We start from the raw sequence: 15,836 nt of genomic DNA on the forward strand, positions 1-15,836 counted from the left end.
AAGTGGTATCAACTCGTCAAAGATCTCATCAATCCGACCAGTGACAAGTTGCTCTCAGCTAGCGACGTCAAACCCCCCCCCCCCCATTCTACGACGTTCGTCACTATGCCTCCTTGATCATGAACTTTCCCACCTACACGAATCCCTCATCGAACACTTCCCTACCTTCTTGACTACTGACGGACTTCGATCATCCACACATCCCCTTCATCACATCTCCGCAGGCATCGTCTCACCCCTTTCGGCCAAAATCAATGGCAATCGAAATCTATTCATCATGCCTACCCTCTCCATATATCATGTATATCGCATCCTACACAAGTCAGTGAATTCTTTTCCGTCATTCACGTCAACAGCCTGGGAAGAAAACGATGTGCTTTCACCAACAACGACAATTCACTGGTCTGACATCCATCGTTCCCTCCTCCAAAAGAGACGGACACATCCAAAACAAACTTTTGCATAATGTCCTGCCGCCACTCACACACAGTCCTCGATCACTTCAATCCAGATATCTCACCAATGTGTGGATGGTGCGACGAAGAGGGGGGGGGGGGGACCATCCTACACCTGTTTCTCACATGCAAGGCCATACAACCTGCCCTTGACATTTCCACAATCTCCTATAACGTCTCCTGTCTACGGTCAAGCCCAACTTCGACCTCTTCTGGACACTGGTCCCACACGCGCGAGGTCGAAGCAGGGAAGCCGTGTGCCTATCAAATTATCTGATCATCAGCTGAAAGAGCACCCTCTTTTGGCTCTATCAAACCTCTCGGTTCCTAAATCCGACCCCCTTCTGGACAACAAGAATAAAGAACAGGGTCATTCTCGAACATAAATTTTACAAGTTACGGAACAACATATTATGAGCACCATCATGAAACGACGGTCTCACAACTCACTTTTTCACGATTGACGGGGAAAATATCACGTGGTTGATATAATATCATCGTCAGTATTATGACGCTTATTTTGCTTTAAGGTCACGCTTAGCTTGGTACATTTAAATTGAACGCATGAAGTGTGTAGAGCTTATTGCCTCCCAAAATTTGCTCTTCGTTGCTGCTAGAGCAGAGCATGCACTCTATAACCTGGCCACATTAGCATATCTGAGCTAATCATGTATATCCGTTGAAAAAAAAAAATCATTTAGTCTTTCATTTATATTATTATGTGTAATTTGTAATCAAGCTGATTGCGCATTTTCGAAAAACCTCTTTTACATGTTGTAATAATGCAGTCATGTCCAAGTATCATTCAAACACGGATCCTCAAGGATCTACACGATGATCCGGGGAGATCCGGGATAGTTTCGCCCTGGATGGAGCATCGACGAGCGTTGATGACTCTACACACGGTATGAACACGACAGCTACACGGATAAGGCCTGAACATAATGGTACCTACACAGCATCTACTAGTACATGAAAGGCTCTTACACGGACCAACACGGCAGCTATACGCAGTGGCCACATGGACCATCCCGGATTGCTCTGCCAACACGGCAGTCCCCGGATGACGCCAGATGTTTCTGACCTCCAGAAGTTGCCGTGTTGGCCTCGCGGATGTCCAAGGATGCCCAGGCGTCAACATGGATCTCTCTCCTGATCACCCTGGATCATATTTGGGATGATCAGGCATGTCTATTGTTTGATTTGACGGCCATATCATAAAACCAGTTCATTTGCACTTACTATTGATAGAAACCCTGATTTGCATCCAGTTTACTGTATATAGAAACGGTAAGCCAACCGTGATGTATTAAATGCAAAAAAGAAAAAGAAAAAAAGTCGAGGGCGAGTATATTTCCCCCTTTTAAAAATAATGTGAATGTAAGCACTACATATTATGCACCAATGTGAAAGGTGTGCAAGTGTGATGAAAGTATCATTTTGAAAAGTCAAAAGTCTTCTTCTTCCTCTTCTTCCTACGGCTCAAATTTGTCTGGTTGATACCGTTTGCTGGCTACAGCTAGTCACCTGGCATGAACCAGGAGAGGTCGGCATCATTCGCCCGTTTTCTGGTGTGGCATCTGGGGATTTGGGGAACCATTTCACCAAGGAAGCACCCTACTCTTTGCGATGAATGAATAAAGCGGGACTTTTTACGAGCACGAACCGAATTAGATTGAGATGGTTTATTCAATAAAACAGTCAAGCATATAGCAGTTATATAAATGGCGAGACTGTGTTCAACTTACAAAGCAAGCTAAGTTTAAAATACATGAACTACAGTAGAATATGATAGGGCTTATCAAAGGACAACAAAGGAAAACTATACATAAAACAATCCCATTTTTATCAGCTATTCAAACATTGAAGTGACTCTACGTGTTCCAAGTATCAAAACATGGAGGAAGACTTTTGGTGAAATAAACTAGTATGTATCAGAGAATCATCTTGCAGGACATTGCAGTCATGAACACTCAATGTGTGAAAGCGGTGGAACAATGGTGTTAACGGAGCAAAATATTAGAAGCAGTCTTGACATTCGTATTCGTAACTCCAACAATCCGGAATATTCTGCCGCAGTATTATATGAGAATCCCACGTCAAGCAGTCATCGAGTTGTACCCCAAGGTATGTGACAACAGAGCATTGCTCTATCAAAATATTGTTGATATTTAATTTGACATTATCAAGATCTTGTATTTTGCTTATTTCTATAAACAACAATTTTTTTTTTGCAAAATATTCAAAGATAATTTATTACAAACAAGCTGATTATAAGGTCTATACTGTATTCAAATCAATAATGATCCTGCTGACCAAAGTCTCAAAATTTTAGTGAGAGGCAATCAAAGTCGTATCATCAGCGAATAGAATAAACGCAAAAAAAAAAATTGTTAACAATTAACCGCATCATCTATGCATATCAAAAATAACAATGGTCCTGGGATGAAACCTTGACATACACCTGATGAAATGATTCTGGGATTGGATTAGTGCCCTGGATACAGAGATGACTGTTTCCGGCTACGTAGATAACATTTAAGCCAAAGATTAATCACATTGTAGTATATTTTACAAAACAAAAACAACAGCAAAAAAAAAAGAGTTTGCATTATTTACTCATCTACAAGTATACTAGGTATGAGCTTTAAGTATTACTAAGTATTGTGGGATAGATAACATCAAACAAATAATGTTATCAGGCATGATATACAAAATTTTGCTGTGACTATAAAAAATAGCAAAAAAAAAAATCGGTCGGGATTAATGGAGGAAGAACTATGTAAATGCTTTCCCTTGAAGTCATGCACAGCCTCGTCGTTAAGTTGTGCGCTGAACTACAGGTGGTACTCGGGTGCATTGACAAAAGAGGGTATCAGTGATAAGAACTAGCATCGCATCCCCCCCCCCCCCCCCGCAGTTCGCTGTCCTTTTCAATGTGCTGGCAACAATGAATGTGTATGCTTTGAATTGAAGCAGCGAATTAAAATCCAGAACACGTTGCAGAAGACGCTGTGTTACTTTATTTAAAAGGTCAAATATGCCAGATTAAAAGATATGGAACTACCATGCCCAAATAATTATGCGCGTCATGGACAAAATATCAAGTGTTAACGGGAACCTAATTTGCATTTCATTCCGACTTGCGCATTGCCGAGGAAACCAGAAATACATGTGTAGGCGGATACCTATGAATTCCTTCCTAAACTGTTCTGAACTGTTCTAAATTCTAGTATTTCTTTGATAATTTTACATTGACATACAGTTTGTAATTTAATGAAATGTGAAACTTTCAATTCTTCTCCACATTTCGTCTTGGACATGTTGGAGATATACATAGAGCGGCGCTTGGCACGACTTCATCCCATTTTAATGCTTTAGAACCAAAAAATTGTATTTGCATGGATTATGAAGTTTTGCCTCTCTATTCATAGCACCTCCCAGCTGAAATAAACAAAATTACCATTTAGCCTTAGCATTGACCTATATATTGTTCAAAGTTGTAATTGCGATGAAGTAAAATACCTAAAATGTAAGCGTGAACACTAAAGCGCGATTGAGGTATCAAATTGAATGTAATAAGATTTCAAAATAAGAGCTTTATATTACAGGAGGCGAAGTGCCGTATTTTTCCTTGCTAAATGGTTGACATTGATGTTCATGCCTCATGCCCTGACTGGTGCCAAAGGCATTGTGATTTTAGATTGTCCAACTGTCTGACCGTCCCGAGTCCCACAACATGATAATAACATTCACCATGAATGGCCAATACAGTAATATGAGTTAGTAGAATAGAAATTAATCACGCGCTCTTTTCCATGAGATGATGGGGTAAAGGTTACGGACAAAAGTCACTGATATGATTTTGCAAATGTTATTTTCCAGCCATAATCTCAGCTAGAAATTGTCACATTGTAATATTACTTGGTTTGGATTAAAGCTGTTAAAAAACACGGAAAGATAATTAGCATGAGGTGACTGATAAGTAAAAGGTCAAGGGAGGTGTTTCCCATGAACTTTAAGCACCGGACAAGTTTTGAATGGAACATGATGAGCTTTTTTGGCTACAGATGGAAAACCAAACAAAGGAATGCATTCATGTATTCTTTACAGCTATAGTTCATGCATTTGTCTTTTTTTTTCCGAGCTTTAAAACACCGGACCAACTAACAGTCTTGCTGCTCAAAATTAAACGTGTTTTTTTTTTTTTTTTTTAGAACGTGACTCACAAGTAATCACAGTCAGAGGTAATGTAATTCAGTCATGTATTTTATACTTCTGGAATCTGGGATCAAAGTAAACAGAAATTTTATAGATTGAAAACCTTGATTCTGAATTCTGACGTTGCATTGTTCATCGCCGTGTCAAATCGCAAGGTTCCTGTAGTGGTAGCAGCCTCACACGTTGGGTGGTTTGTTGTTGTTGTTGTTGTTGTTGTTTGGGGGGTTTTGTGTGTGTTTGTTCTGTAATCTATCATCAGAAATGTTACGATGTACCGTAACTTATAGTTTCATGGAATTTCAAAGCCAATTATGGAAAAAAGGAGAACGTATCTTGTCAACTAGAAATGTCGTTACGGCGACTGGTGTATGCCTTCGCCATAATGCATGGTTCTCTTAATAGGTCTATAGTACAATGTCTTCACAATATGTGATGACAGTTTCACACAAATGGCAAAATATTAAAATGACAGGTTTGCCACAAATGTGCTGAATGTTCACTTTCCTAGAACTAGGTTCAATTGGATGAATAATTAAAACGTCAGAGTGCAGTTATTTGGGGGAACTGATGATTTTTACTTGACTTTGGACCCTTTTATAAGTTTATGCATTGAGTAATTTTCAAGGTATTGAGAAAAAGTATAATTTCAGTATCAAATGGTAAAATAGTATTATCTAAACCTGGCCTTTGACCTTTGACCTCACAGTTCCAAAGAGAATAAGTGTTAGGTAGAACATGCATAAATATGTAAGTTTCATGATAATACCTTGAGTTACTTTTGAGATATGGAGGAAGAAGTGCAATTTAGCACTTTCACTTGACCTTTGACCTTTCGACCTTTGACCTTTTGGCAAGAAACTTCCCACAGAATATATATTGGGTTATACATGCATACATCAAGTTAAAAAAAATCCTTCAGCCATTGCATAAATATAAAGAAGTAGTGATATTTTGAGGAGTTGACCTTGACCTTTGACCTCCTGACCTTTGACCCATGACCCCCAACTTCCCTAGATAATCACTGCCCATCGGTACATGCATATATACTAAGTTCCATGAAGATACCTTGAACCATTTGCGAGATATTGAGAAAAACATGAAATTTCAACTTTTTTCACAAAATAACCTGTGACCTTTGACCTTTGACCCCGTGACCCTAAAATCCAAACAAAGTATCATCCCCCCAGGATATGCCCTCATACCAAGTTTGATGCAAAACCACCTCACGGTTCTTGAGATATCGACAAAAACAAAACGGGACGGACGTACGGACGGACGTACGTACGGACGGACGGACGACCCGAAAACATAATGCCTCCGGCCACTTCGTTGGCGGAGGCATAAAAATATCCCGCTCTTGGGTTTGTTTTTCACTCCAGCCGCTGAATACCCGAATGTCAGACCATGAGAATAGCACGCTTGGGTTACAGGTCTAATACTCTCTGGTGCTATAGTAATCTATATTATACATACTATACATATCTATACTGATATGACAACACCAAAGAGAAAAAATGCTAAATCTTGGACGAATGAAAATATATCTTAAGCGGGAGAAACATAGAGTTAGAGATATTCAAACTCAAGCGAGAGAGCGGGAGATCTTGCAAAAATGGCTTCAAAGAGGGAGATCTGTCGCTTTCGGCTGGAGACTCCCATGAAACCTCTTTCTTCTTCAGAACTACCATCATTAACAAAATAAACAATTTACCTGCCAGAATGCCACGACTGTCATTCATAATAATATGTTAATATTTTCACATATTGCACGAAGGTCTGAGACACGTAAATCAATGGGAACAGGCTCATCACAAACATTTATTTTTCTCGCGCCTTGTTTCACCTGCTTTTAGTGCAGCCATTGAAATGATCGGGACTGGTTGAGCTTGCTGATGCCTTGCAGTATATGTGTAAGTATGGGCTATCACTGTTAAACTGATGAAAGTAAAGAAAATATTCACACCCCTTTACTCTCCTATGCAAAGTAATGACTTGTTCAAAGTATGCCTTGTCCCTATCTCGTCTTCAATTTACATCTATCAGACCACGTACAGGCTTACACTACATTAGGGTGTAACGCACACACACACACACACATACACACACACACACAAACACACTTCAGTAGATTTCGTTAAACGGCATATTTTGGAGTGAGATGCGATTTTTCAAAGGTTCTTTATTCCGAAGCACACAAATTGCGTATACCTAGATGTCGGTTACACCCAAAATAATAATAATGATAATAATAATACGGTCTTATTTACCCAGGGTGGCCTCTTCAGTGTTACCACTGCTCTACCAGAGGGCCCTGCCATTATTATCACCCTAGAGTTGCCAGGTATCCATTTATACACCTGAGTCGAGAGGGACATGGTGGGTAAAAGCATCTTGTCCAAGGACGTAAGCACTGGGCGGGATTCGAACTCGGGTCCTCCGACCAGGAGTCGGGAGTCTTATCCACTATGCCACAGCGCCCCCACTTAAAATGAAAATGTGAGTTCGTTAATCTGAACATTATTTATGGCGTTATTCCGAAGATTCGTAAGTCCGAAAATGAATTGAGGTTGGTAATGTCGAAGGTTCGTTAATCCAGCAAAGTAATAAAATTAAACACTATAGCAATGTTTTCAACGTAAAGAAACAGATTTACATAAATCATTCTCTCTCTCTCTCTCTCTCTCTCTCTCTTTGTATATTTTATATCAAATTTTACCATCATTGATTTCGTCTGAAGTATTTGCTTGTTACTTATACGTTATTTGATATACGTTTTTCAGTTTATTCGTTGGTCTCCTGGTTTGTTTGTTTTTTTCCCTGAGTTCTATTTGCTTTTATGGCCCCTTTTCTTCGGCTTTAAAAATGTTTTAGAAATGGTTGTTCCTATCGGAGATGAGTCATCCGAGAAGAAATTCGTGTTCAGATGTTAAAGTGCCACCGGGAGGACTAGATAAGTTCTCGTCCCGACCTCCGACTTTGATTCCGAAAAAGGGAGACGTGATATCGTCTTCTCCAATGATATCGCCTCTCACGAGACATTCTCTACACCATTCATCTCCCATAGACAACTCACAGTCATGGCATTCCTTGTTTAAGGGAATCAATCTTAATGTTACACCCATATACCATGCAATGCAGAATGTGATTAGAGGCCGCATACTTGCCAACTGAATATTCACTGACAGGCATATGCAGTTGATTTGAGTTATTGAACTGGACCGACAATTTTTTTTTTTTTTTTTTGGGGGGGGGTGGGGGGTGGACGGGATACAACACAGACAGTGAAAGTAACATAATAATTATGTTCCTTTAATGCCATGGTATAAACAATAATTATGTCCAAACAATTAATGAAAATGTTTTGCATCCCTGTGTTAAAGATTGTTACATAATAATCATGAAAAATAATGAGTCTGCTTTGAGAAGAAACTGCATCTGAGTTTACTACAATACGTACGGTTTTCATGTATTTCATTTTCCACATTTTAAACTACATGTGCATACGTGTGTCCATCTCCTTCGTGGCAAGGAAATAAGTGACTGGTTTGAAGGGATCAAGCCAAGTTTCATCCACGTTTATAACGAAGGAAATTTTGCTATACTTCAAAACCATGTCAGCATAAAAAAAAAAATATCTAGTCTTGTCAAAGTCAAAGTAACCCATTCTAATGGGTATTTTCACCGGAACATGAAAGTAAATTTTGCGCGAAGATAAACCGAATGAGTAGCTAAAACGACATTGTGCTTGCTATAACCTCGATCGTTCTTCCATTGCTGAACATTGTGCTTGGTCCGACCAAGGAGGTACAAGGTGAGCTCGCCTTGTGCTTCATTGGTTCAATAACTAAGGTACTGGGAATAGATTAAAACTGTTAGATACTCTCAAACAAATAGTATTGATATACATGTATCTCAGAGTACAGGAGGATATCTGTATCAATACTTTAACGATAGTGTGTCCGATTGGTTGATGTCAACTCATCACATTACGCCGAAACGTGCCATTGCAATTTTTTGCTGTAGTATTACAATAAATTGTAATTGAGCGTGCATACACCTTCGAACAGTAATATGGATAGCGCATGATGACGTGAGCATATAGGCGTACAATATATTGTAGGTCTGTATTAGTCCCACGGGATCTTTATCCAATTTGCTGTTTCATACTATCCTTGCTGTTGTTGTGATTAGAGACATTTGGGAATACAACTCTATAATGCGAACGTAACGCCGTTCAGGTCGACCGGAAACACACGTCAACGTATAGTGGGCTACTCCTGTTGACTCCAAAGAACCTCCCTAGGATTTCAGTCGAAGTGGCAGGAATTGGACGTGATGACGTCATAAACGTTGCTCCAAATTTCAAGCTTGCATCTGGTTATATCCCGCACTAAGATGGTAACAGCATATTTATGTCAGAGGTTTTTTTTTTTTTTTTTTTGATAAAACAGATAATGAATAGTCTTCACTCGTGCAATGGAACAACTTTCGAGTTAGGTATAATTAGTGAGGCTCTCTTGTGCAAAGCCGAGTTGAACGTAGCATCCTAGCTCTTTCCCCTAGTGCTATTGAATCTGGTGCCTTATCGCACAACAAACCTTTAACTTGTCATTATTTTGTACACTAAAGCCTATAGGGTGGCAGCGTGTCAATTGCTAGTTTAGTTTTGGATAACTATACGCTGTTATTTCATTACGAGTGTTATTTCATGGCTATACTATGATCATTGTCAAAGCGTGCTTGGCTTCGAGCTTCGGGGATGGGAAGAAGGCCCACTGTTTACCTGAAGTTAAACAAATTCAGACGTGAATTTTAGTGCGGACGAATAAATGTCTGCTTGATGATTTGAATTTAGCGAAGGCGTTCCGATACGTGCTGTCTTTGACGCAGTATACAAACGGATTTATCAGGGAGCCGAGGCTAATCGTTACTGTCACCACGTCTATGGCAACAAGGTTCTGCAGGGGGCTGAATTGCATCGTCGCTTTCAAAAGAAAGCGAATGGCGGTCGGAAACCAACAGCCGCAGAACACGCAAACCATGAAGGTAATTACGCGGATCGCTTTGACTTGTCGCATGCTCTCCGGGATGAAAGCTTTCTTGCCGTTTGTAGCTACTGCATTCTTCTGCCTCATCTCACGTCGAGACTGTTTCATGGCAATGCGAAGGATACGCAGGTTACAGAAACAGAGTAGAACGCCAAGGATTAAAATGGCCATGCCGGATATGACGTAAAACTGTACACTGAAAGTCTTCGTGTAGCGCCATACGGAGCAAAGTTGAAGGTCCGCATCTCCGCTTTCGACAGAGCCAACATTTACGACGGCAACGACACCGTAGATGATGCCGGCCAGCCAGGAGCAGGTGATCCCTACGACCTTCATCCTCGGTGTCACCACGGTCACGTACTTTAACGGTTTCGTGATGGCGAAGTGGCGGTCGGCCGTGATCGTTATGAGATGCGACAAGGACACGCCGGAGAAGACGTATGATGAAAGAAACAAGAGGCGGGAGCTTGCGAAGGAGCAGGTTAGGGGACTCAGTACTACGAGGAAGTACAGAGATGAGGGCACGCCGACCAGACCGTTCACGAGATCCGAGAGGGCGAGGCTGTTGAGGTAATAGTAGTTTAGATGGCGAAGTTTTGACTCGCTCAGGACCACCAGCAAGACTAGAGCATTGCTGACGACTGTCAAGCAAATTATTGGAATAATGACAGAGAGCATGACATGTCGGTGCGTATTGTAGTAGCTATCGTACAGAGAGTAGTTCGACATGGACGCCTGTGCTGGTTCAAGAAGAGACATTTTTCTGGCACTTTCTGTCAACCGTAATACACAATGTACTGCTATAGTCGCTCAATCGCGGCAGTAGCACCCTGAACAATAAAAAGTACACGACCGGAGACGTTCCATGCAAAGACGATCGCCTTTTTATATCACCAGGGAACCTGAGGTTGTATCTTATCGTGAAACACTCTTTGAAGAATTCTGTATGATGACAGTGATTGTGGTTTTACAAGACAGAAGACGATACACTTTCATCGAGAAGATATTTAAACCTTGACCCAGACGAAGTTCAGCCTCGCTGAAGACGGAATTGTGAACGACCGTCAGACATGATATCATGCGTAATAGCAATGGTGATAGTGAGCTTCGAGTATCGGTGTATCCACGGTAAGTACTGTATAAAGAGAGGAAGAATTGATATAACCAAAGAATGGCGACAAGTCATTTTCTGTCATTCAATGCCAACTGCCAAGCTAATAAACCAATCACGGTGGCAACATGTCGAACAAAACTAAATGCGACTAAATTAACAAGGGCCGCCACGCATTGTGGATTGCAAATGTAGAGAAGAGTGTCAAGTCGCCAATCTTGCTGCTCGTGGTGAGGTCTAGATGTAGAGCCATAAACCGGGGAGGCTAGGAGGGGGGAGGGGGATGTAGCATTTTCCTCCAGTTACCCAATATATTATATATATATATATATATATATATATATGCGACATATATATATATATATATATGCGACATATAGGGATGTGTATGTGTCTGTGTCTGTGTCTGTGTCTGTGTGTGAATGTTTGCTTGCAGGGAGTGCCGCCTCAACCCCCCCCCCCCCCGTGCCGCTTCTAAAGATTAATGAAGCTAGCACGATCAACACTCTCGTACACTGTCACTTGACTGTATCAACAAAATCTTCTAATAGCGTATCGGCGATTGCTGTGCAGGTAATACCCTCTATCCACATGGAACTTAAAGGACTTAGGCATGCAATTCAAATGCATGTTGACTTGTGTGGATTCATGATACCCTCAACACGCACTCTGTATAGATCTAATGAATAGCTGAACGCGTGCCATATTAAATTTGTTCTATTTTCCACAGATTACTTGGACACATCAACAAAAAATAACTTCCAAAATAAGATTCTGCCAATGACATCATCTGACAATCTGTAAGTCAGGTACTTTTACATGTACGTATACTCATAATCAGCAAAATTGTACATCGCATGGAATGCTCAGTCTAGATGCATTCTAATGTCTTTTGTTAATCATATTAGTGCTTTTAGCAGTTATCAGCAGATGATGTCGTTGACAGAATCTTGATTTGGAATGTCTTTTTTCGTGGTCGTATCTTAATAATCTGAAGAAAAATGCAAAGTAGAAAAACAGTCCTAAAACACACACACACACACACACACACACATATATATATATATATATATATATTATATAATACTATATTTGTCAGAGAAGTGATGATCTTGGTATTATATCTAAATACAAGTCAACATACATCTGCATTACATAGTCCCTTTAATGTCATGATTCGTGACATGCAGGCTCGGAGACAATTTGCCTTAATTGCGTACTATGTACTAATCACTCATGACGTGGCTACTGATGGCTACCTGTCGGTCAAACTCACTTCTAATTTGAAGTTGATTCTTTGACATTTCTCAGTGTACAGACGCGATCATTATTCATCATGTATACTGCGATATTGGAAGCGTGGATTGAAGCATGTATTAATTACACTAGTACTTGAATAAATACGCAGTACACCCGCTGCTACTAGTGATCAGGACCAACTGGCTGCAGCTCAGTAGTCTAGTGGATATGACGCCCTTGTAGAAATCAGGGGATGATCGTTGGTTCAAGTGTGACCCGAGTATAATTTCTATGATTTTTATCATGGCTACCAACACCGAATGATGTGTTTTTGATTTACGACCATGTAGGGCAATTTGTCAATCAGTCGCAATAGAAACAACGAATCACATACTAATGACGAAACATAGAAATAAAAAGAATAACTTCCGCAATATATACTCATTGAATGCAGAGCGCAATGTTATGATAGAGGAAGACATAAGGCAGGTTTATTCTGTCACATTGATTCATCAGGGATAAATACATTTGTATGTTTCATGATGGCCACCATTTTACTCAGGTGTACAATGCATAATATTTCCATTATTCCAGTTGAATAAAGACAGGAGAACACATTTGATTCAGTGCAGTCATTAACATTTCATTCTGAAGTGGCATAAAATTGGAATAAAAAACATGGATATAGGCTATAGAAATTTCTCTAAAACACTTACTTTTTTGGCGGAAGAATATTTCTTAAAAGCGGATGAAGTGAATGTGAATAAGTGTTGCGGCATCTTGTTACTCTGCTTATAATGTAGTGAATCCTCGTAAGACCATGTGCAGAAAACTCGAATCCTTTCAAAGTGAGAGGTAATCATGGAAAACACCAATCTTGACGATATGGGACTTAGGATACCCACGTTATTTGCATTCTGCATTTGAAAATAGGGAAAAATGATTGGATTCCATCAAATTGGCTCTCTTCAACTGTATATGAATGAAAAGGGTAACCACACAATTTTGAATTTTGTACGCATACAAGTACACATACGCACGCACATATGTTTGTGTACTGTTTGTGTATGTGTGTGTGTGTGCTCGCGCGCGATAGAAAGAAACTGAATATACTTTCCCTTGTGTACATCCAACGCGGACAATGTAAAGCTATTTCAATCGATTGACAAATATGAAGTTAGAAGCAAACCCTGAAGACTGTAAGACTACTTCACAATGTAAAGCTATTGTCATGTGCATGTCAAGATGTGGTCTGGAACCTCTTGCATGAAAAGATGTGCTTTAAATCGAACGCAAACACCAAACATAAAACTTTCAACAAAACACGATTTAGCATTTTGGACTTGATTTGAGTCGGTCAAGTTTTATTTCCAGCATATATTTGACGTAAAAAAGTCTGTAAGATGACTAGTGTAAAGTGTCGGATGCTCAAAGGACATTTAAATGGCTATAACTTATCCCTCTTCTGTCATAAAGTGGCTCGAAATCATCACTGGTTTGCTTTTACAAGACTAAGTGTCAGAACGTCTTTGTTAAAACATCTTTAATTTCGCCAAATTAAAACGGGACATTACATTTCAAAGTGTCGCCCCATGCACACCATAAGGAAGGCTATGCGGATATGATGTTACGTTTTTTCTTTTTCTGGCATAATTATGTAGGCAATTTCATACTCATCTTTAACCAACTGATGACCGTTCTAGTGCAGGGCGAAATTTTTATCATTTCCAGTCAAACCTTCTTCCTATTTGTTCAAACAGCTTTTCATTGTGAGGCCTGAAAAATTCACGTAGTCTTTGCTCAACGCGTTTTCCGATCACTGGGTGTGTCCTTCCCTTCCCGTCGCCCAGACATGTTTGTTTGGGCTTATAGCCCCGTCTGCAGAAGAAACCTTTCGATTCATCAAAATAAACGTGGGAACCGTCAAAGAATTTGGGCAGTTGAAGAAAAGATTCGAGCTCTTTGAGTATCGGCAGAGGGTCGGCCTGAAATTGGTCGCCATCGATGACGAAGAATCGTTCCCGCGGGAATACGCTCAGCCATCTAGTGAACTTCTGGTGGTATATGCCACCAGTCAGTATGCAGTTGTAATCCATAAGAGCACCATTTGGTCGCACCACAGTCGTTTCGAAGGTGTTATTTATAAAACAAAGACTAAGCTGACCAGGCTTCAGGGGACGGTCCACAAAGTGTTCCGGATTCTTTATTTTGACCTTCAGGTGGACGTAATGTGACAAAGCGCGTACTACGGGATCTCGCACCACGAGAATGAACTTTGTGCTGTCCGGCATCATTCGCTGAATGTCCCTCTGAATAGTGGAGCTCGTGAAGTAGTTTGGGGTCTTCTCCATAGTGAGCTGGTATTTGGACGACACGGGCATACGGTTCCGGTACCAGTCCATTCCTTTGTACATGTGCTTAGTCCAGAAATAAACCTCGAAGGGGTATGCATGGACGAGGTTCGGATGCGTAGACAGAAGAAACGACACCGCTGCAGTGCCGCACTTTTCAACACCGATCCCGATGACTTGCGGGAGTCGCCGTTTACAGTCTAATTTCATCCTTGCAGTGTCGTTCGGTCTCTGGTTGCTAGGACACTCGACCAAGCCCGAAGGAGGTACCGTTAGGTTGGGCTGTATGGGCGGGTTGTCGCGTATTGCTCGCGCCCCTTCCTCTCTGACCTCCATCAGTCTGCGTTCGCGTTTCGTCGGGACGGTCTTCGGTATGCTCGGCTTCGGCGGAGATTTCGGTTCCAGCTCGGTGCCCGAATTGGGCGGTGAATTTGACTGTGACTTTGGTGGTGACTTAAGTGGTGACGTTGGCTTCGATGGCACGCCCCCATCGCTACGGATAGGATGACTCGCTGAAGATGACTGAGGAGATACCACTTTGGCAAGTGACGGTGCTGGGCCAGTGTTCTGCAGGCGTGGTAGAGGTGCTCCTATCACCTGCTGGGACCGGCTAGTGTCATGGAAGAGTAGACTGATTACAATGAGGGTAACCGAAGAACCAAACAGCGCCGCCAACACAAAATTCTTCACTCGCTCGTTGCGTCCCACCATCTTGAGAATTGGGACCCGGAATCGGGTCTACCTGTAAAAAAAAAAAAAAAAAAAAAAAATGGTCAGGGAACAAGAAGACATGATAATTTACACATCACAAGATCGATCGAGATTCTCTTCAACGACAAGGACGAAGCAACTCTTCTTTTTTGTATTGTTTTGAAATATACAACTTTGTGATATATTCATTTTGAGATGCATAACGTGATATGTGATACACTAATTATAACATGCTACAAATGCGTATATATATATATATATATATATATATATATATACATATATATATCATATATATAAATATACATGTATATATGTGTGTGTGTGTGTGTGTATGAATGCTATGCTGACAGTAGCATTGCAAGTACAAGATACGTATCTTTCACTACAAAGACTGAGGTGTACCGAATGAAAGGGGGAAAAAGTCGTCTTTAAATCAAATAAACAGAACATCGATTGAAAAATTTTAAAATGCTATATATATTCTGGACGATTTCAATAAAATTGACAGTGTTCTGTCTGCTAGATTTTATCTTATTTAGGACGCTAAATTGAACATATTTCAATCTTTTCGATATAGTTGTCTTCCCAAATTATCTCTGTCACACCTGGGACCTTCTAATACACAGCATCTTTCTTCTTGTAGTAGTTGGTTTTTTTTTTCTCCAGAACATCTTAGAAAAGGGTGTAAAGCTTATTT

The 15,836-nt window shown here is 40.5% G+C and overlaps 2 protein-coding genes across 2 annotated transcripts; both read right to left on the reverse strand.

The window, feature by feature from the left end:
- Positions 1 to 1,459: 1,459 nt before the first annotated feature.
- LOC140244907 (histamine H2 receptor-like) lies at positions 1,460 to 10,483 on the reverse strand. Its single transcript, XM_072324516.1, has 2 exons — positions 9,549 to 10,483; positions 1,460 to 1,616 (listed from the first exon to the last, which is right to left on the reverse strand). Exons 1-2 carry the CDS (start codon positions 10,481 to 10,483, stop codon positions 1,460 to 1,462), a joined length of 1,092 nt encoding a protein of 363 aa, XP_072180617.1.
- A 2,113-nt stretch (positions 10,484 to 12,596) lies between these two features.
- Positions 12,597 to 15,136, reverse strand: LOC140244908 (heparan sulfate glucosamine 3-O-sulfotransferase 1-like). The gene has a single exon (XM_072324517.1). The coding sequence runs from the start codon at positions 15,134 to 15,136 to the stop codon at positions 13,796 to 13,798; it is 1,341 nt and encodes a 446-aa protein (XP_072180618.1). The 3' UTR covers positions 12,597 to 13,795.
- Between the last annotated feature and the right edge of the window lie 700 nt (positions 15,137 to 15,836).

This window comes from Diadema setosum, chromosome 21 (assembly GCF_964275005.1).
Source record: "Diadema setosum chromosome 21, eeDiaSeto1, whole genome shotgun sequence".
Lineage (NCBI taxonomy): Eukaryota > Metazoa > Echinodermata > Echinoidea > Diadematoida > Diadematidae > Diadema > Diadema setosum.

Bases quoted from the DNA above. Each gene is read 5' to 3' on its own strand.
- LOC140244908 (XM_072324517.1), bottom strand. From the start codon at position 15,136: ATGGTGGGACGCAACGAGCGAGTGAAGAATTTTGTGTTGGCGGCGCTG.
- LOC140244907 (XM_072324516.1), bottom strand. From the start codon at position 10,483: ATGTCTCTTCTTGAACCAGCACAGGCGTCCATGTCGAACTACTCTCTG. The intron at 1,617-9,548 runs GTATCGGAACGC...AATATGATCCAG, and splicing joins TACTGCGTCAAAGACAGCAC to GGTGATCAGGAGAGAGATCC.